Here is a 22,727-nt window from a genome sequence, read left to right as displayed (position 1 = left end):
GCTCTTGACTTTGAATGATTGAGGCTGGAAGTCGGCGACATCTCGGGCCGACTGCCATCATCCTTGAACAAGGCTTTGGTGCATTTCGCCAATAAAGGGTAATCAAATGAGTGGCTTTTAGGGCGGAGTAGTGCTTCTGAATAGGATGGAAATTGGATTCAGGTATGGCTTTGAGGCCTCATAGCACTCAAATAAGTTTCATATTTTTTGATGTAGCAGATCAATGCTTTTTATGCTCAAGGCTATCAAGGCTTTGTACACCTAAGTACATGATCTTTTTTTTCTTTTTGTGCAATTCAGCACTCTGCCTGTATGCTTACTAAGGATGAAATTTACCAAGAAGAAAACCTTCTGGTGTTGCATATAAGTCAATTACATACTTCATCCACATTCATTCTGCTGGAAAGGGAAAGTATGAGCCGAACACCTCGAGGCTAAAACATATTTATCCAAAGAAAGGATATGGAAATTTCTCCTCACACTCTCTTTCCCTTAAGTGTGGCATGCCGTGTCCCTTAAGTGGTAGAAAGACCTGTTAGCCTCAGGAATCTGGTTTTCCGCAGTGCACAGAAGTGCTCTAAACTGTGTAAATACACATGCACGTGCGTGGAAATCCAAGCCCCTTTGCATAACACCTCCCCTGTGTGTTTCACATCCCATTTCATCAGCAATCATCCAGCTCCAGCTAATGCTTTCCTGAGCCACGTGTTGTAATGTCCGTACAATGTCTTTCAAGCTACATTAGAAAGAGAGGATATCTGTGTATAAAGAGAATGTGTCATTTATCTTGATATTAGCTGTGCATTATGGATGTTAGGGGAGATGAAGCTCTCTCTGCTTTTCTATGGTTTCCTGAGGTGGCATATTGTTTTTCTTAGCAGTGTTTTGTCAACTGTTTTTCTTTTTTTAACTTCTCTCTTTAAAATCTTTGGTTGATTTCTGTATTTTCTACACAATTCCTTTTTGTTTGTTTGTTTGTTTTTTCTGAAAGAATGATCTGTAAATTGACCCATCCTTAGGACTGGTTTTAGCTGTGCATATAGTTCAAATCATGGGAGGATAGAGAGGGTTTGACCCCCCCAATTAAGGCTTGGACCCTCTAAAAAAAGGTAAAAAAAACCAAACAAAACATCTATTGATTTTCTATAGTGTATATTATCCAGAACCATATTTTCAACTTTATTTCTCATAGTTAAAGATGGAAGAGTTTGATATAATGATTTCAGAATGCCACCAAAATAGACCAACTTATTGTTACATGAACCTCCCCCCATTGTCAGATATACTGTAAAGTATATCATCTGTCTCAAGTTCCTGTCTAACAATGTTATTATTCACCACAAGTCAAACAGCCTAAAAAAATAGCATTCAGGAAATATTGTAAATAATGCATTTTTCAGTTTCCTTTTTAGCGTTTTTAATTAAATGTGTTATGTGTCTGACGGTAAATACTAGCCCTTGTAATGCGTGCCCTAAATAAATACTTGGCTAATTAACATTCGGTGACATTTTTAGGATGGCGTGGTGAGGCAGGGGTTAGAACCGTTGCCTCTTTGCAAGAAGTTTGCAGGTTCACTTCCTGCCTGGTTTACATGTTCGATACTCCGGTTTCCTCCCACAGACCAAAAATACATTAGTTATGTTAAATGGTAACAATAAATTGTCTGTAAGTGTAAGAGCGTATGGATGTTTTATTTTTTTCCTTTCTGTCTAGCCCTGTGACGGACTTGCGATATGTCCAGGGTGTACCCCGCCTCCTACATAATGACCACTGGAGGTAGGCACCAGCTGCCACATGATCGAAAAAATGGATGGATGGAGAACTAACATTAGACTAAGATGTGTTCTCCTTCTGAACACTTCTGAACTAATGTCAAGACTCCCTTTGAAGTAAGCGTAGTTGTTGAAGTGTTTTCCCATGTCAGTGGGTAAAAAAAAATCTCTTTAAAATGCCCAAGTACAAACAAATATCAATAAATCAAAACCCAAATTATTTGCATTTCGATGCCTCTATAAGCCATAAAACACATTGATTTATGTAGGCTCATTTCCAGTCCATTAACAATAGTAGTTGAATTTACACTGAGAGTTACTTCAGGCTTCATTTCATTCTTAGATTATTGAGTTAATTTTGCCTTCTGTGTTCAGAAGAAAAGCAGATAAAAAAAAAACAGTATAAGACCCCCCACCACTTCAAACCTGTCAACCCTTAGGGAAAAAAAAGAAATAGAAAAGATCAAACTAGGTCAGGATTAAACATTTAAGTTTTTTGAAGTATTAACTATTAACTGTTATATTTCCATATCTTTTGTAAAATATTTATTTTCCTATTTTTATCAGATGAACGAAACAGTTGAATTAGGTTAAATATTTGTTTATTGTATGATTGCTGAGTCAGCATTCACACCATTGTTTTCCAGTTTATAGTTTCTCTTGTGTGTTTTTGCAATCAGACAACTCTCATACTGTGTGCTATTTTATTCATTCATTTCTCAAAACTTTTGGTTTAACTGAGAATAAAATTCTGTCACTTTTATGCTCTTATGTGTTTTATGCTTTTCGATAATTAAAGTTGATTTACAAAAGAAAAGAGAAACAAATTCCCATGGAATTGTATTGAAATCTCTTGATTCTTTTAAAAATGTTTAGCATTTTTATTTCTTGGTCTTAGTATGCGCCTTTTAGCTGTTAGAAACTATGTTGCTAATTGTAGGTTTTAGGCAATGATTTTGCTAATTTTAGCTTTTAGCTACAGTTTAGCTAATTTTAACTTTTAGTTACAATTTTGATATTTTTTTGCTTTTAGTTGCAACTTTGCTTATTTTAGCTTTTAGACAACTTTGATAATTATAATGTTAAGTATTGTTTTCTTTTTCCTAAATTTTAGGTTTTGGCTGGAATTGTGTTATTTTGACCTGCTGTTTTGCTAATCTTAGATTCTGTTCAGCTTGTTTTAACTTTAAGAATTTTATCTTCAACAAATTTTAATAAAGCCAAACAGCACTCCGCATTCACACTGCATTTGTTTTATTTTTTATGCCACTTACAAGAGAATATCTGACAAAATTTGTGTATTTATTACCATAATATGCCATGTTTTATTTTTAATGACTTACTGTAATTGTTTTATTGGAGCTAAGATCTCTCTTTTTCTCCTATTGACACTAATGTTTGGAACATTGTAGAGCTATGTTTTTGGATGTTGAAGTTCTGTTTTGTTGGCACTTTTGTTTCAGAATGTGTTGTTATATTTGATTACAGAAATTATTGTGTTATATATAAAGTGGCAGACTCAATGTCATCTATTATAATCTATGTCTATAGTAGAGATGGGAGACATGACTTAAAAAAAAATAATACTAGAATAATTGTAAGACTTCAGCCAAAAACACATTACTGTTTCGAGTAGGCCTGCCTCTATGTGGGAAAATCATCGACCCACTCGATTGTCACTCTATATTTCGCACACTAGTTGTGCGATGCCACAACTCTAAGAAATGCGATGCTCTGAGACCCTCCTGCTGGAATGTGATTAGAGCAGCATAGATAATGCAGTCCAATGAGCTTCATTCATCATCTTTATACAGTTGCTCAAGGAGTGAGTTTGTCTTTAAAGAACTGTCAGGGAGTTAATAATCTACTATTTCTGCTCTGTTTTTTTCCTCAGATATTGATGAGTGTGCAACGCAGATGCATTACTGCCAGTCCAACACAATGTGTGTAAACCTGCCCGGCAGTTACCGCTGTGACTGTTTACCAGGTTTCGTCAGAGTGGACGAATACTCCTGCACCGGTATGTCTGCATACGTGTAAACATATTAGTAACTCATTAAATTAAAGTCCTGGCATTCCATTAGGGAACACATAACACCAGTTACTTTCATGCCATAGTTTTAGACTAAGATCATTTTATGATGAGAACTGAACTGTTTTGGGTAAAACCTTGAAAGTAATGCTATGCACAATCTCATGATATGCTGCAAGATGCAAATGATTCAGTTGCTACCAAATCAAATTTTAACTTAATATCTGTAAAACTGACTGTTATAGATATTTTTGTATTGGCTGTGGTAGCCATCTTAAATTGGATTGACTCCAAAAGGTAATCAATTTCAGATTCACATTTAGTGATTATTTCTTGAAGGTTTCATTGAAATATGTGCTGAGGTTCATGAGATACAGTGCTAACGGACAGACAGAGTGGACTCCAAATAGTTACTGTCAGAATTTCAAACAAAGATCTTATGCAATCTGTTAGCACTGATATTGTGGATCAGTCTCAGCTACTACCACATTGAATTATAGGTCAATATCTATACAACTGACTGTGATATAGGTATTTCTGTTTTGTATTGTTAGTTGGTTGTGGTAGCCATCTTGAAGCGTCAATATGCTTCAAGATGGCTACCAACGGTCAACCAGTTGCAGATGAACATTCAATGTTTACTCTTTTTAAAGTTTCATTAAAATTTATCCAGTGGTTCATGACGGATTTTGCTAACAGTCACAAATGGGCCAAACCATTATCACCCACCCTTTGTTGCTGATTTTATTTGTTAATTTATTTTTTTATTTTAGCCCCAGATGGTTGAACTTCACTGCAGTGTTTGCTACGTTATTAACTGCTTTGGTTAAGACTGAAATGTGTCTCTGGGATTTAATACATACAGCATAAATGCCACAAGTTCCTCTATTCACCTAACTTTTTTCTCTAGCACTACCAGGAAGTGGAGTGAAATGTTTCAATACCTAATGGCTCATGTGATCCTTAAATGTGAATGCCACATTGCACTGACACTCTGGTTTTGAAACTCTGTTTCCTTTCATGCGAATTCTACCCAGCATTCCTCATTTTAATGTCTCACAGAATTAGCATGTTATCAAAGAATGCAGACATTTTTTAAAGCTCTGTGGATCTTAAGCTATTTTTTAATAAAGAGTTCAGCAGCTTCTCTTTGTTTTCGAAGGGGTATTTAAACGGCACATTTTCTCAAGAGTAAATAGGATGTGCTTGGTTGCTGCTCAGTGTTTCTCAGGAGAAGTATTCTTTAATTAGCTAACAGTTGGCAGGCACACAGGGACAGGGATCCATGGACAATCAATCCATTTTGTGGCTTGTAAAACTGTCCTAGCTGCTGACGGGGAGTCCAAGGAGGACTCTCTGCATCTGCAGGGAGAGATAAATCCTCCTGCTGTCCTCCCTTTCCCTCGTTCAGCTTCTCCTTGTGCATCTCCTGTGAGGGTGTCAGATCGTCATATGTAAGACCTCATATTTCACAGTCGTGGCAGAATTGCATGTCAGCTCTGGTAATTGGCTGTTTCTGCTGTAATCAGGAATCTTATTCTTTAACTGGGATGATTTTGATGCTGTTGGCATAATATAAAAGGACATACTCAGATTTATACTCTGAACCTGTCTTTGGATTCTTGTTTTCTTGTTATATATTTAATCCTTTAAATGAGGCCCTTATTTCAGCTGAACAATATATGGCAATTGGCTTTTATGATTTTTGTTATTAACCAGACAAAGAAAGAAAAACTGTCATGATAGTAAAGCTGCAGTCACATAAAAAAGGAATATGTTGATCATTAAAATCCATACTAATCCAAAAACAAAATTGTTTATTATTAATCTACGTTTCATTTTATTGTTTACTCATATAGGGACATGTGGTAATATATTCAAACACTGTAGACTATAGCATTTTTAGCACTTATTAAGACAATGCAACAAAAAGATTAAACCAAATCACAATAACAATATTAAAAGGGTGGCAGTTATTCATGAATAAAAAAGCGATTATCCTTCAGAAAGTGTTTCAGTTTTGATCTAAAATGATTGAAGTCAGAAATCAATCTACAGTCTGCAGGTAGAAAATTCTGATTACTAAAAATTTCAGCTTTGTTGCATATATAAAAAAGTTAGGTCTGTATTTCCTCTCAAAGAGTGAAGCCACATAGCCTGACCTTGTAACAGCAAGTGCAATTTCTTGTTAATAAATTATAAACCATTTATCTTAAAATTATAAATAGCCTTTCCTGACATAGTTGTTTTGCATGATCTCAACAGCTTTGAAGTGTAGTGTGTTTTTATCCGCCGCCACTGAAGACAAATGTCCATCCATCCATCCATCCATTTTCTTTACCCGCTTCTCCATTCCGGGTCGCGGCAAGCTGGTGCCTATCTCAAGCAGTCACTGTGGGAGAGGCGGGGTACACCCTGGACAGGTTGCAAGTCCATCGCATGGCCACATAGAGATAAATGAGACAAACAGCCATTCACACTCTCACTCACACCTAGGGACAATGTAAGAGTTACCAATTAACCTAACATGCATGTTTTTGGTCTGTGGAAGGAAACCTGAGTACCTGGAGTAAACCCACATGAGCACAGGGAGAACATGCAAACTCCACCCAGAAAGGCCACTGGCCAGGATGTGGAAGATAAATATGATCATGTTATTGACTGAGTCCACTTGTGTCTGTGTGTGTTTGTGTTTGTTTTGCTGTAGCATTTGCAAAATATCTTATGAACCATTGCACATATTTTATTGAAACTCACAGAAAATAATCACTGGACCTACATCTACAACTGATTAACTTTTTGAACCATTCAAGATGACTGCCAGAGCTAAGCAATCTCACTGAGCTCACAATATCTCTTTTCAGGACTTTGCAATTAACTGTTGGAGTCAACTATGTCTATTCGTATCAAATCTCATGAACAACTTGACAGATTTTAGTAAAAATTTCAGAAAGTAATCAATGGATGTACAACTATAACTGATTAATTTTAACCAATTCAAGATGGCTGCCACAACCAGCTGAATTTAAAAAATGCAAAACCTGAGACAATTTTACAGATTCTTAGCTAAATGTGGTATGGTACTAATTGAGCATCATCCCTAATACATACTCTAAGCACTACCCTCTGCACAATATTTTAGGTTCTTTTTTTTTTGTCATTAACTTTTAGCATTAACCCTGTCTATCTGTTAGCAAAATATTTCATAAACCTCTGAACGGATTTTAATAAAACTCTCAAAAATGAATCACTAATGTGCATCTACAACTCAATAACCTTTGGAGGCACCCTAATTCAAGATGACCACCACCAGCGAATTAACATTAACACCCCAAAAAATGTTTTGTTTACAGATATTGAGCTAAGTCTGAGCCAATTTCTAGCTGAGAGTCATCTTCAGCACCTTGTATAATACTTTCTAAGCACTAACACACCTCGTGACATCTCACAGTATTACATGAGATTATGCCTAACATCATTTAAAAGGTTTGACCAACACTGCTACAGTTTTGTTCCTCCTTTAATAAGATGATCTTAGTTTAAAACTCTGATCTAAAAGGTAACAGGCAGTATGTATTCTTTCAAGCAATGCTAGGCCTTTAATTTAATAAACTGGAATGCCATGGCAAGCAGACCAGAGATAAAACCTTTACATCGGAGGAAAATTGTAGCCGATGGTAGTATTGCATTTTGTTCCTGCCTCTTTGCTTCAGGCCAGTGTGTTTGTGAGTGTACTGTATATGTGTCTCAGTGGACACCCATGCATCAGTCCATTCGCCCTCAAACATGGCTTACATCACTAAATGTTCAGCTCTCCTGATATTAAAATCTGAATTTCTTCTCCTTTAGAAGATTGAAAGATGTTGAACTTTTACACAGCATGCATCTCCGGAGTTGTGGGACACTCTCAACTTGCTTCGTCCCTTTCTGGTTTGCTCTGTTCGTGAGCATACAGCGCCTTTAAAAAAAAAAGAAAAGGAGGTTGCTGTAATTGTGGTTCCACTTGATTTCACTTCTATGGAAGCAGGCAAGCTGCTTCAGGGAAACAGAAAGGGAGATAGGGGAAAGAGGAGAGGTGGCAGAAAGAGCAAGGTTTCATATCTCAGCCTTTTAAAATCTTAATATGACCTAATCTCTCCAGGGTTCGTTTTACTGCCACCTGAATGTACAGAACATTTAATGTAGCAGGTCTCCAGCTTTTTTTCTTGATGTAAAGCTGTTATATTATTCACATTATTTTATTGCAAATGCTTTTGATATATTTTTTTTCTCATGACCTAGACATTTTGAACATTAACCTCTTTTTTTCTAACTTTGCAATGTGTTTTTCTGCTCTAATATAAATAAACTGAGAATTTTGATCTTGATATTTTATTTAAGTCAGTTTAGTGTTTAGTGTACAAGCACCAATTAATCAACAAAACTAGGTCAAAATAAAACATTTTTGGTTTTTATTAGTCTTATTATAACATAAAATGTTTTAACCCATCTCAGAGAATACAGATATTTTTTTTGCACTATTTTGTTCGAAATCCAATGTCTAAATTTGTTCTCAGTTACTTTGCCTAACCTGTTATCAGCATTCATTAACAAGGCCATTTTCTCTTCTGTTTCAAAAGAGGGGCAATCAGACTTTTTTTTTTAAAGCAATTCTAAACACTTCTTGACTTTACATTTTTTTCTGATGATTTAGAACATAAACATTGTAATTATAATCAAACATACCTACTTCTTACTTTACCTCTAAAGAGCCCAATACATTTTAAAACCAGCTGCAAAAGAAAGGCACTTCATATCTGAAAATCAAGGGTGTATGTTAATTTACATCTCTCAACCAAAGGAGCCTGGTGTTTCTTTTTTTTTTCTCAAGTCATAATGTTTTCTATTTTTAGTTTTTCTTCTCTGAAAAGAGAAGCAGAATACTTAGCTTTTTAGGAATGTTCAGGGATATGATGGGCTGTTTTTATGCAAAATGATGATCTTTATCTAACCTCAAGCAAGTTGGCAAGTTGCAAATAAATAAATAAAATAATAAATTAATTTTAAATAAAAGCTTACTTTACTGGTTCCACTTCAATGACCACTGGTACCACAGAGGCCTTGACACTTCACAACTTCTCTATTTCTTTTTTCTTTACTTACTATTTTTCCAGCATCTCATGTTCTGTCTTTTTAATGGAAAAATTGCTTAGGATTGCTACATCTTTCATCACTGCCTACTTCTGTCAACCACCACAATGTCCAGTTGGTTAGTCAGTTAGCTGTTTGTCAGTCTGGATCTGGAAGATCCATAATATCTCAGTAGTGCCATTTGCCACAACTGTTGTTGAAATCTCCTACTTTGACTGCAGGACCTCCAGATTCAGCAAAGATATTCCTGTACATTATTTCAACCACTTGGTTATGGCACTCCATGTATGTTTTGCCTGCCTGCATCTTACATTTCACTATTATGCACTGAACTGTCTCAGGGGCATTTTTGCACATCCTGGATCTTGGGTCCTGTTTGGTGTGGTAGAGCCCAGGACTAGCAGTTAGGACAATAATGTTATGTGATGTCTCTTTAGTCTTAGGCAAACAGCAACCATGTTAAGAAAGTAAGGAAGTCAGCCACAACCAAATACCTACAGAGAGTAAGGCAGGTCCAGAAGAGCCAGTTGAATGGCAGAACAAAGTCCAAGCCATCAACTCTATGCATTGCCAGTCATCAGATACCCTGCTGGTATAATAACATGGCCAAATGAGGAGATATAAGCCAGTGACACCAAGACAAAAAAGCTCTTCACAATGCACAGATGGTTTTACCTCAAGTCCAGCACCCTGAGATTGTACACTAAGAGAAAGGAGAGAGGCAGGGGACTAGTGAGCATCAGAGCCAAGCTGTACCATTACGGAAAGATAAGATAGGACTGAAGAAAAAGTATATACTGAAAGCCATAACCAAGTACCTGGATTAGTGTACAGGAACATCTGTGCCAAGTACAGACTGGATGGACCAAAGGTGGTAAAGAATGACAAGGTAAATATACTGTGGGACATAAAGATCCAGACTGACAAACAAGTGATGACTAACCAACCAGACATTATGATGATCAACAAGCTACAGATGAAATCAGTGGTGACAGATGTAGCAATCCCAAATGGCTGGAATGTCAGAAAGAAGGAACACAAGAATACTGAGAAAGAGGGCTGAGAGAGGAAATAGGCAAGTTGTAGAGATTCTCAGAGCATTTGAGGCTGTTGCCCCCTTAGATCCCAGGTGATCAGAGATTTCTGTCCAGAAGAGTTCAGTCCTGGGAACAGCTAAGATACTGTGTAGAACCCTCAAGCTCCCAGGCCTCTGGCAGACAATCTGAGCTGGGCTCACATCGGTTCCATAAGTGTCTCATATGTCGCTGCATGGATCTAATACTCAAATACGTACAAACCCACATAGTAAAGAATTATTGAAACTCTGATTGTCATCTATCTATTTGTTGTTCAGTATCAATTATACTGTATTTTTTAAATAAAAATGATGTCAACGTACATAAGAATAAGTTGAAGCAGATCAGTTCTGCTTAAGCAACATACAAAAAAAAAAAGAACTTAGACTCACTGACTAATGAATCTCAAATTATAATAATTACTGAAGAAACAAAATGAACCTTAAAATAAGAGGAGCTGGTAAGTGTTGCTGGGGAGAGAGATGTCTGGGTTTCTCTCTTGAACTGTTTCTGCAACCTAACCACACATAAGCGAAAGAAGATGGATGGATGGATGGATGGATGGATGGATGGATGGATGGATGGATGGATGGATGGATGGATGGATGGATGGAACAGAAAAACACATTGCCAGACTGCATCTAGCTGATGGGAGTTGTGCTTTTATCACATGCCAGGAAACCACTTTGTGGACACCTACCTTGGTTATACATTGGATATACACAAATACAAATTCTTTATACAGACATCCATTTTTATAAATGAAAATAGTAATTCTTATTTCAACAATGGCTTTAGAATAAAACACAATGAGCTAAAGTGCGTTTGATGGTGCTTACTGAGCAAACACAGCTTAAATTCTTTCTCTGTGTGAGGTCACTGTGGCTTCATGTGGTGATGAATAACACTTGTCTGCCACAGTTTATTCACCATCGCACTATTCAAGATCTAATTACTATAATTTTCCACCTGTTACTCCTAAACGTGTTCCCTGCCTCCATAAACAAATTAAAGTATTTTAAAATCATTGAATGAACTGACAGAAGTGCTGGCATGTGTTCCAGTCAGCTACACCTTTATTAAGTTTGCATGACATGCTTTTTTTTTTGATCTTCAAACTTTTTTTTCTCCTCTGTCCTAATCTGTCCTTTACTAATCAGGTTCACTTTAGTATTTTTAGTAGTTTTATTTCTTATCAACCTGTTCTTTGCAGATAACGTTTACTGTAGGTATTACTGCATGGATGACCAGAAAGTTGCTGCCATTAATTTCACGCATCACTTGCTACAAATAGTCTACTAAAATCCAACACGAAAAAAAGCTGCATCCTTCCCTCTGAGATGCATTACATGTTTAATAAAAATTTAATCTAATCCAATTCCAATTATGTGTATATAATGATTGTGGAACTTAGGTGTGACAAGTCTGACAGCCCTCTCTGTATATATTAACGGTTCAAAAATGGAGGTCATGCTGTTAAACTGAATTGGCACCAGCCAATTTAATAATCCCATCAAACGCAGATTTGGTAGGGAGGAAGAGAACTCAGATAAGTTTGTCTTAGTCCACACTTTCATCTATTTGTAATTGCCTCTGAGAAGACACACATGTTTAATTTTAGCCTCCCCATAAAGGTTTAATGTAGGGAATGTTTCTTCCTGCTCAACAGCAAACTGTGCAACAATCCAGAGTGATGTTCAGCCTCACTTTAACCATTGTCTGCTCTTCTTTGATGCATTGTTTGTCTGTCTCCTTGGCTGAATAGATTGTCATTCCTGGAATAATAATGATATTGCTCTGTGGCTATTTATGGGATGGATGTTTACTGACAAAACATATTAAAGGAACATGCTTCCATTAATGTGAATTGCTATCTTACCTTCTTCATTGCCTCGAGCTGTATATTTCATTGGGTATTAAATAAATTTTAATGGGCTTCTGAGCTATGAATCAATGGGGAAGGCATGGACTGTGTGGCTATGACATTCCAGCAAGCCAAAAGCTGCTGAAAATGGTATTCATAATTTAAGTGACTATATTTGCAGCATATTGCATGCCACCTGTGTTTTAAGTGTAAGGTCATTAGTGCTTCAAGTCATTGATAACATGCTTCTAAGACACTAAGTGGCAGACAAATTTCTGTTCGAGTTTAGCTTTTGTTTTCTTGCATCAATTTATTACCAGATGTAATAAATTATTTTGAGGAACATATTCCTAATAGGACATATATATGTTATTACTGACTGCCAAAAGGCAAAATACAGTTTGTATGTGTATTAGCAAAATATTTCAGAAACCACTGGACAAATGTTAATGAAACTCTCAGAAATTAATGATTATTGTAATAATATGCTAAAGGCTATCCCTAAATATCGAACTACAGTCTCATGTGGGGCTAAACAGAGCATAATCCCAAACACATACTCTGAGACCTAACTGATTGCTCCAGATCTTTCAATATTGCTTGAGATTGCTCATAACATTTTTTTCAAGGTTGGACCAAAATGCCTTTAAGTCAGTCATTGTTCAACATAAGATTATTTCAGTTTGAAACACTGGCATGGAAGGTGCAGGTGACTCAGATTCCTTTAAGGATTGCTGGCCTTTATTTTCTCAAAACAGTGTTGGTGACAGTTTTCAGTGCACAGAGAAAAGCCCTTTATTATCAAGTAGCGGATGAACATTTGATTTTCAAATATGGGACACGAGTTTGGATCAAATGTAGTGGCAGTTGTTGTTTGTTTTTTTCCACTTAACAACCACTTAATTTTACCACCTCATTCAAAGTTCATAATCAGGATTAAAGAGTGATAGTAACTGGTTATAATTAGGCAGAAAAAAAGAATACTTGAATAAGATTGAGAAAACAAAGTGTTAAAATATTCAATAAAATAGTTATTTTCTGAGAACTGTGCCAGCATTCTCCATGTTGCCATGGTATATTGTCCTGTTACTGTTATTTTATTAAGTTAGTCCAAAATAGCTCCAGTTTTATACCTCCACCAAACCATACTTTTGTAAATTTGGTCAATTTATACCCATAATTATAGGGTACAAAAAAATGCTGTGTGCCACCAGTCACTGCATGTCATGTTAGGAGTTAACAAGGTTGAAAAATAAAAACTGAAATGAAATCAAAAACATTTGTACCAAAACAGGTGGAGTAATCCTAAAGAGTTACCACGGTCTCTTCTTAGAGTTATGTCCAAAGACAGTTCAAAGCTTCATTATGTTTTCCCAATATCTTGTTACTTTAAAAACACATTTTTCTTTAACGCTACAGTACTGGGAAAAGGTGGATTAATTGACTGACGGGTCAAAAGAAAACAGCCTCCTAAACCCCAGGTATATTACAGCGGGGAATACAGAAATGTTCCCCAACTAATTTAATGGGAACCTATGTCCTCTGTGCTGAATGCTATGACAACCGCTCAATATATTTTGCCCCATGGCACAGGACAGATCTCTGCTGGTTCACTTCATGTAAAGGTGAACAGCAAGGCTGAGAATGAACATGACAATTTTATGTAGGCCAAAAAAAAGGGAAAGGGGAGGTAGTTGGGGGGATTAAACCTTGTAATTTCTGCCGCACTCTGTTCTTTTTTATGGGCTTGTCACAGACCATTAAATTTCACGTTACTGAAGTGTTCTCCTTGACATTATTGAAAGAGGCGACGCAGCTTGAGAGATGAGGACATGTTTTAGAAATTTATTAAGCAAAGTAAAAGTGAATCATGAGGTGTTGGTTTAACTCAAAGATCCTCAGATGAACGCAGAACTAAGAAGTGAGTGTGTGTTGTTTTTCACAACCAAAAAGAAAAGGAGAATATACAGAATATACTGTAGGTATCAAACAACTTTGTGTAAAGATTATTTATTGTGTGGAAACAGTCTGTGTTTACAAGTAGGAGGAAGTGGGGGCATAAAAGAGTTACTCTTATTTAAAACTGTTTATAAGAACACAAATCTGACTAATTTATATCAGCAAGAATGTTTTTTGCTTGTGTCTGTAGGTGTGTGTGTGTGTGTGTGTGTGTGTGTGAGAGTGTATGCCTATGTGTGTTCGTTTATCTGCAGAATTAGCAAAATATTTCACGAATCACATAGATTTTTGACGAACCTCTCAGATTGTAATCACTGGGTGTACATCTGTAACTGATTAACATTTTGAGTCAACCTAAATCAAAATGGCTGCCACAGCTAATCAAAATTATCCAACACAAAAATGCCTAAAACTCAGTCAATTTTACAGATTTTGAGCTCATTTTTTCTGTTTCTTTGGTTGCTGTTGTTGTGGTAGTAGCTGAGAGTAATTCTCAACACATTCTCTGAGCACTAACATCTTGCATTATGAGATGATCTTAGTTTTAAATCTTGCATGAAAGGCGACCGGCAATATGAATTGTTTCATGGAATAATAGCCCTTTAATTTATGTGAATTTCCTGTGTTAAAACAATCTAACAGATTTAATGTTTTTACTCTAATCATTTGGTATATAAAGAAACTCTACTGCCACATTCATCCAAATATTGTGTGTCCAAGATGAAGATATTTGTTTTAAATAACATAATTAAAAAGAATCAAATTTGACCAAATAGCTTTACATTCAAACAGATAATGAGTGTAATGTCTTTTTTTGCCATTAAATAAGAGGTCTTCCATGGATAAGTCCTGTTACATGACATGACAGAATATTAAAAAAAAAAGAAAACAACAAAAAGAAAATAAACAAAACATGTAATTGCTTAAATTGATTTTTTATTTTGCCCTCGGCACAGATCACTTGTAATACTGCTAAAATCCATTCATCTTTAAGAGAGTATTGCACACAAATCTATTTTGTGACTGTAAACAATAATACTTGCTTTGTCTGCGCAGGGTGGAGCTGTCAAGCATGATTGTTTTGTTTGCATGCAAAAAAGTAAGAACATTGGGATACTGTCTAAGGCTGAAAAGTGTCAATCACATTTTATCATCCCAATTTTTGTTAGCTTAGAATATCTGTGAAATATATCACTGTGAAATATGGTAATGAGTTGTAGCTGTTTTGGTCAAGCTTTGAATATAGCATTATCTCATGCAGCATTACAAAATGTCACATAGCGTACTGTATGCATTGTGAATGAATCTCAGCTACTAGCACATCAAATTTTAGCTCAATATCTGTGAAAACTGATTGAGTTATATCCATTTTTGTGTTGGCTGATTAGCTGCAGTGACCAGCTTAAAATATGGTGAATCCAAAAGATAAATCAGTTGTAGATGTTCATCCACTGATCATTTCTGAATGTTTATTCAAAACTCATCCAATGGTTGATGAGATATTTTGTTAACATGACAGACAAACACATACAAATAGATGGGGTAAAAATATTACCATGCTTTCTCGTCTTTGGCAGCAGGCGAAGAAAACAGCAGCTGAAAAAAATACTTTCCGTTTTTTTTTGTTGTTTAAATCCTATACAGGCTTTTTAAATTACTTTTTTTAAAGTCATTTATGTTCCTATATAACCTAAGATTGTTGCAAAACTTGCTTTGAAGAGCTAAAGGATCGAGTATTTTCTATATTAAGTCAAACAGCTTTTGGATCTTTTATTTATCTGTAACTGATAGGAGTCTTTAATCAGCAGCCTACCAGGCAAATATCCTGCAGTATATTTTAAGTGTTTCTCAGATGACAGAGCAGAATCCCCACTGTGTCTAATAATAGGTCTACATAATAGTTTAAGTACTTCTTGGATATAAATCATTTGGTGATTTAATTCAAATTATAAACTCAATCATGTCATTTCTTTTTTTTATTTTAAGCAGTCTCTTGACACACATGCTCAGGCATGTTCAACACACTCCACAAGATGTGACACACGGTTAGGCGTTATTATTGTTTTTACCAAGAATTATTGTGGATTACTTTGAATTTCAGCTTGAGTTCACAGCTTGTTCTGCAATATTATATTGATATTTGATATGAGTTTGATGTTAAAGCACAAAATAATAAAATAAATCATTGAAAAATAAAGCACCAGTTTGATGAATTTGCTGTTCGTAGCATGATGATTTTTAAATGGGAAAGTTTAGCATTTGGCCTGTGGCATAACCTGTAGGCTTCACCTTCTCTTCACCTGCAAAAAAGGTCAAATAAAGAAACACATTTCTGTAAATAAAATAGATTTTTTTTTTTATTATTTATTCTTTGTTTAGTGTCTTTAATAAAATGTCCAAAATGTACAAAACTTTCAGAAACTCAAACAGTACTATTATTGTTTTTATTCAGTGTGAGTTATTGATAGTGGGATGATTCATAAGCACTCAATATCTCCTTTTCAACTGCAGGAAACCAGTGAGTGATGTTAGGCATGTACCTCTTCATTGCCTGCCGCCAATAGGCAAAAGCAGACAATATTGTTTTTGTTTGTGTGTGTTTGCGTGTCTGTTATCAACATATCTCATAAAACATTCATCAAATTTTATTAAAACTTGCAGAAAATAATTACTGGATGTACATCTACAGCCCATTATCTTTTGGACCAAACCCCATTCAAGATGGCTGCCACGGCCAGCTCACCTGAGAAAACACAAAAATACCTAAGCCAGTCAGTTTTACAGATGTTGTGTTAATAATAATTCTATGTAATTATAGCTGAGAGTCATTCACAAAACAACACATTATCCAAGTGCTGCATATTGTAAAAGATCTTTGCCTAAAACTTTAAAATGAACTCTGAGGCAACTTAGATTGGTAGCAAAATATCTCATGAACCACTGAACAGATTTTAACGAAACTCTTAGAAAGTAATCATTTGATTTATATCTACAACTGACTAACATTTAGAATCAACCCAATTTAAGATGACCACCACAGCTAACTTATATGTGCCAACACAAAATTGGCTATATCTGTCAGTTTTACAGATATTGAGCTAAAATTATGTGGTAGCAGCTGAGAGCCATCACATACTGTGAGTGTGACATCTTGTGATATCACATGAGATATGACATAACGTCATGTTCAGTGTTTGACCACAATGGCTGTCATTCCTCAACATAGGCTGATCTTGGTAAAACTCACGAAAGGAGGCAGGTCATATGCATTCCTTCAATGAGTGCTGGGCCTTCAATTTTTAAGTTTTTATTGGTAAAAGGCATGTTGTTTGTGAAAGGAGAAAGTAATACCAGTACATCCCTGAAATCATTATTTTTTTCACCTTATGTTCTGTGTTGATGGTGCACTTGCCTCACAGGGTGAAACGGCCGCTGCCCGTGCTGTTGATGATCAGTTATTATGCATCATTAGCTCAGCGCTTCAGGGGTCACGTCAATATGTCCGGACTTGACACTACATCACTCTCTAATCATCACTAATTTGGCCAAATCTGACAGAGACAGGCAGTGCGCTCATATTAGGCAGTTGTTATCTCCTGGTGAATCACAGAGGAAACCATTTGCAATGTAATAACTTTCCTGTGACACCATCATTTATTATTAGGTAGCATTATTGCAAAGACAAAAAGACACTGTCTTGGATACCAAACCGCTGATAGTGTGAATAGTCCATTAATTATTTTTCAAGAACTGGGATTAATCTTTCAGTATACCTACAGGTGTGATTGGCAGGTATCAGTTTTAAATTTTAGGCTGCTATTAAAAAAGGAAAATCCTAAGAACTAAATATTTTGTATAACCAAGATAAAAAAAGGACCTTTTATATTGAAATGTATATGATATGTACCAAGTTATGCTGATAAATACTCGATGCACTTCAAGCGAAATTTGACGTTATGATGGTTGCTGCCTGCTACGGGCTGTAGTGTGCGTTTGTTTTGAGTCTTTTCTTTCTGATGTAGGTGCCTGATCTCCTGCAGATAATTCAGCCCAGCTGACTCCACTCTGTTTAGCAGGAGCAGAGCATTGAAACCTGGAGTGAGAACTTGTCTGTGGGCCATTTGGCAGTCTTTGGACTGCATTGTGATGGTTGTAGCATTCCTTTGGTGATTGACATTTTCTGTTTTGTTGATGGAAGTGTAATGTTTGGTTGAATGTGCTTGGACTGTGTTGGATACTCCTTTTTTGGGGTTTGTTTTTGAGCTTATTTTCTTTATGATCTAAGTTTATTAACTAACTTTTTAATTATTTGCCGTTCAGGTTGTCTCACTTTTCATATTGAAACTGTCAATGAAGCTATTAAATTTTGTCTTTTAATTCCCAGACTTTATTGATTGTTTTTATTTCTATGTTCTTATTGAATAAATAACAAATATCCATACAGAAATGTACACTCCATTAAACTTAAAACATCCTAAAAAAAAGACAAAGATCACATCACTGATTGAACAGATGCCTACAGTGAAAGCTGAAGGCAAAGGTTCGTGTTTGATTCACCAAGTACAATCATGGTGCAATGTGGCTTTAGAGTTTTAGACAGAAAAATCAATGAAGACTAGTGCAGTGGGGATTAATTTATTTATTCTAGAGCTGTTATAAATTCTTGATGAAATAGTCTCAATGTTGGTGATAGTTGAAACTGACTTTAGCCTGGTCACAATTTTCCTGAGCTACAGTGATTCATCTGTATCTCGTGACTGTAGTGAGATAGCATATTGTTGTTTCAGAGGGCTTTCCTGCAGCCCTTTGCTCTCTTCTCAGCAGTACTATCAAGTTGTTAGAGCATTTCCAGTTCAAGGTTTAGATGTAGCTTCCTTCCTGAATGTTAGAGCACCGCCAACTTGATCTTCTTTTTTGCTCTCTGGTCTTGTCATTTTTTTCCCAGTCCTTGTCCAAATGTGTATTTTCCTGCCAGCCCTTGAGTCATCGGCATGTCATGGCCCTTATATATCTGGCAAGTGCCTTGTTAATCCAGGCAACATCTAGGCCAGATTGACTATCATTGTACTGTTCTCACTATGAGTGGGATTTCAAAGCCCCAAACTCTGCAGCCCTTTGTTTTCCTGTAGCAGCCTGGGGTAGTTTAAAAACGTCCAACCCAGTGGATAGTCATTAGCCATGACACTGCAGTGACATATCTGTCCTGCAGCCCTCAAATAGCTGCAGAGTTTTATTGACAAAGCAGTAGTTGATAACAAGTACTGCTATTGCTTAGTCGTTTACAGGTCAGTGCACAGTGATTTCCTGACATCCCTGCTTTAAATAAATGCATCCTTTGCTGAAGCATTAAAGACATCTACTATCTGGGGAGTGTGTCACTAAATCCTAAGCATGTATGTGATATTTCTACACATTTGCCTAAGGTATTTCTTTGTGAATTAGATCTATGTACCCTTAACATAATAAAAAAAACAGCTTTGTGTAGCCAGATTTAAGCGACTCACTTTTCATATTCACTTATATCAGTTAGACAAAGCAGATACTAAGGTAAAAAAAAAACGCATCTGGAGTTCTGTTTAAACCAACTTTTCCTGCAGCACAATGCCATACCCTTAAGTCTGCTGTACTATTTGTTGCCTTTTTGGATTTTTTTTTTTTTTTTTTTTTTTTTTGCTTTGCAGTTTTTCCCACATGCTTACTGTTCATCAATTCACCCAGTCCATCTGTTGGTTTTCACCCACTCTATAATTTCAGCTTGGCCTGCAGACATTAAACAGCATTAAAAAGCATCCCTGCCCGTCAGTGTTTTATGTTACTTTCCTCTTCGTCAGCTCACAACCGTTAGCATTCTGAATGTTTAATCGTGTTACACCAGAAATGAAGACTGCATTCCCTACCCTCTTACACGAACTGTTTCACGTACCGCCTTCTCTTTATAGTTCAACGTGGGGAGGAAATCTACGGGACGAGAGGGCTAAATAATTTCTCCCAGTCGCTTCAGGGCTTCATGAGCACCACTCATTAATTAAGCTGAATGTATTAGTCATGACTCCCACCAAAGCTTTTGTATATTAATGAGGAGTGTGTGTGTGTGTGTGTTGAGTGCAGGCAGCTGTAGCCCGCGTCCTGACTGGGACTGTCACACAACTGGTGTTTTGAAATAGAGGATACAAAAGTAATGCAGCTGTGTTGTAAATCCTCATCACAGCATCATCAAACAGCTCTCTTTAATGCATTGTTTATAATCATCTAAATTCATGTTGGATTCTAATTGAAGATGGATTAACTGCATCTTAATCACTTTGATAAGCTCAGCGGTGAGCCCTGAATCAATAAACACGATGCCAAAAATCAATTAACCTCATATTTATAAACAAGAAAGATCCATAATTATTATTTTGTGCTGGTAGAAGGATCTTGCTTAAACACTCCATCAGTCAGTTTCCTTTTTTCTTGAATAGCTTGTTACAATTTAAGCAGGGCGGCAGCAGCTCGAGGTCAAATCTGAAACAATCTTTTTCAGGACTTCTCATGATGATTATAGGACGTTTGTGAAGATGAAGTAATCTGCCGCTCTTCTCAAAAGTGGCTGTGAGAAGTTAGGGGTGACAGCAATGTCTCAGTTATTCCTGATAACGTAATAAGCTCTCAGTCAGACACTTGTTACTCACATTTATTCAGTTCTTCAGAAATGTGCTAAATATGTTAGGATCAAAAATGAAGATGTACATTTTACAGTAAAAAGAAAAATATAATTCGACAAAACTAATCTTAGTTGCTATGATCTGCAATGAAAACTAATAAAGACATTCATGACAAAAAAACATAATCACATTTATCATCATAACTGTTGAAACTACAATGATTTCACATGATTATTTCCTGACTTTGGATACATCATGCACCAGAGGGTCTCTTTTCATTATCTTTGCTCGAGCTGAACTACATATCCCACAGCTTGTTGGGAAGAAATTTTAAGCTTTTATGGAGAGGCTAAAAGAGCTCCCCAAGCAGGAAATAAGTGAGATGGATTTATAACACAAGACTTAACAAGAACTTCATGACAAAATGGGAAATACATTAATCTTTTAATCTTGCTTATCTTCTTTTTATAATAACTGGAAGGAAAACTTATCAACAGTAAAATCCAGAACTGCAAAGAGCTGAAAGAAAAGGAAAGATTTATGAGATGTTAAGATATGAGCAATTTACAAGTTGCTCTGGTAACAAAAGTTGTCTTTCATCATTGCAGATTTATTCTGTTTTGTTCCTTTAACTTTTTGATTAAACACCAATGTCAGTGGTTCAAAGTGGGATTGGAAATAAATAAACCTCCAGTTTTTAAAAAAAAAAAATTTCCCATGTCATTTAGTCAAAAAAGTGTTTTTGTGACACTTTGTCTCTAGATTGGCATTTGACGTGTTTTTATTTCTGTTTTTTCGTTCCAAATAAAAAAACAAATAAGAACTGTGATTTGTTAGAAGACTAAAAACAAACTGCTCTATCACCTTCTAAATATTCCAAAACAGAAAAAAAACGTGCAATCTCCCTTTTAAAACAATAACAAAAAAGTTTGATCTTTGCACAGAAACCAAACAAATATGAATTTATATTTACAAATTTATATATATGAACTTATATCCTAATATTATTCACAAAAATAACTGCTGCAATGAATCTGTTTCTACTGTAAATCTTTTTTTAAAAATAATAATTCAGTTCAATCTGTTTCAACATCAAAAATATGAACAGGTGCAGTGCCTAATAAAAGTATTCACCCCTTAGATGTTTTGTGCTCTTTTTCTGTCATAAATCAACCATGGTCAATAAACATTAGCCTTTTTTACAAAGAACCTCAAATCCTGTTTGCTTTTGAAAAAAATTGCCACAAAGAGCGAATGTAGGGAACATGTCCCTATACTGCCCGACTGAGGCATACTCTTCTCTCTCGGCCAGCACATCTATAGAGAGCCACCAGTGTCTCCGCTCTGTCTCCTCTGTGCACACTATTTGCAGTCTCTCCTTCCCCAAGTTCTTTGCCATTTGACTTTTTCCATAAGTTTTGCTGAAACAGCTGTAAAGATGGTTGTATTTTCTAACAGCCTCAGCCAGCTGCTTCTCAGTGAAGCAGTTTCAGCGAAATGACTCCATTGGAGTTCACTCGCTATTCCACATACAGTAAACACGCCCACAACGTAGCTCCTGACCAGACGCACATTGGTTGACGCATACCACTGCGAGAAAAAAAGTTCTGCCTCGACCTTTTGTCCTGAACGGGTTCTCAAAGCTCCTTTGCAGTACATGATTTTTGTCACTCATCCACATTAGCAACAGTCAGTTTCTTTACTTCAGACAGAATATAAATCCACCTTTACACATGTGCCATATTCCTTCCATTTCTTGATGATGGATTTAATAGAAACCCTGGGGATGTTTAGGGCTTTGGAAATCCTTTCGTATCCATCTCCTTGTATTAGGACAGTCCCTTCCAATGGGATAAATCATATTCACATTATGTATTTTTTTTGTTAATTGACATTACTCTGTAGAATTTTGATTTCAGTTTGACATCAAAGAGGTTTGTTTTTTTTTCCCTTGTAAAGAAGGCCAATTTAAATTTACAATTTATGACAGCAATAAAAGCATAAAACATCCAAGGGGGTGAATACTTTGTTTTTCTTCAATGATGCCAGTTTTTACGCTGTTTTTTTCTGCTTTAATAATCACTTTTATCTTTAAAAACTTTAGCAGCTTGCATGACTGAAGTGTAACATTATTTTACTACACTTCATACTGTCAATAGTTTTCAAAAGCAAACTGTTTTTAATTTCCCAATCACTGTAGTTCCAACAGCAAGATCTCATTGAGTTGAAGCAGACTACCCCCCACCCCC

General features: G+C 36.0%; 1 protein-coding gene across 1 annotated transcript in view; it reads left to right on the top strand.

Annotated features, from left to right (window-relative positions):
- The window catches only part of LOC108242109 (protein kinase C-binding protein NELL1), a 328,852-nt gene that overhangs the window by 225,663 nt on the left and 80,462 nt on the right, over window positions 1-22,727 (top strand). Inside the window, exon 13 of the mRNA XM_037979812.1 lies at window positions 3,668-3,793. Within this exon, the coding sequence (XP_037835740.1) occupies window positions 3,668-3,793 (126 nt within the window). The remainder of the gene's footprint in view (window positions 1-3,667; window positions 3,794-22,727) is intronic.

This window comes from Kryptolebias marmoratus, linkage group LG15 (assembly GCF_001649575.2).
Source record: "Kryptolebias marmoratus isolate JLee-2015 linkage group LG15, ASM164957v2, whole genome shotgun sequence".
In the NCBI taxonomy this organism is placed as follows: domain Eukaryota; kingdom Metazoa; phylum Chordata; class Actinopteri; order Cyprinodontiformes; family Rivulidae; genus Kryptolebias; species Kryptolebias marmoratus.
The sequence above is the reverse complement of the archived record's forward strand: the minus strand, read 5'-3'. Positions and strand labels throughout refer to the sequence as shown.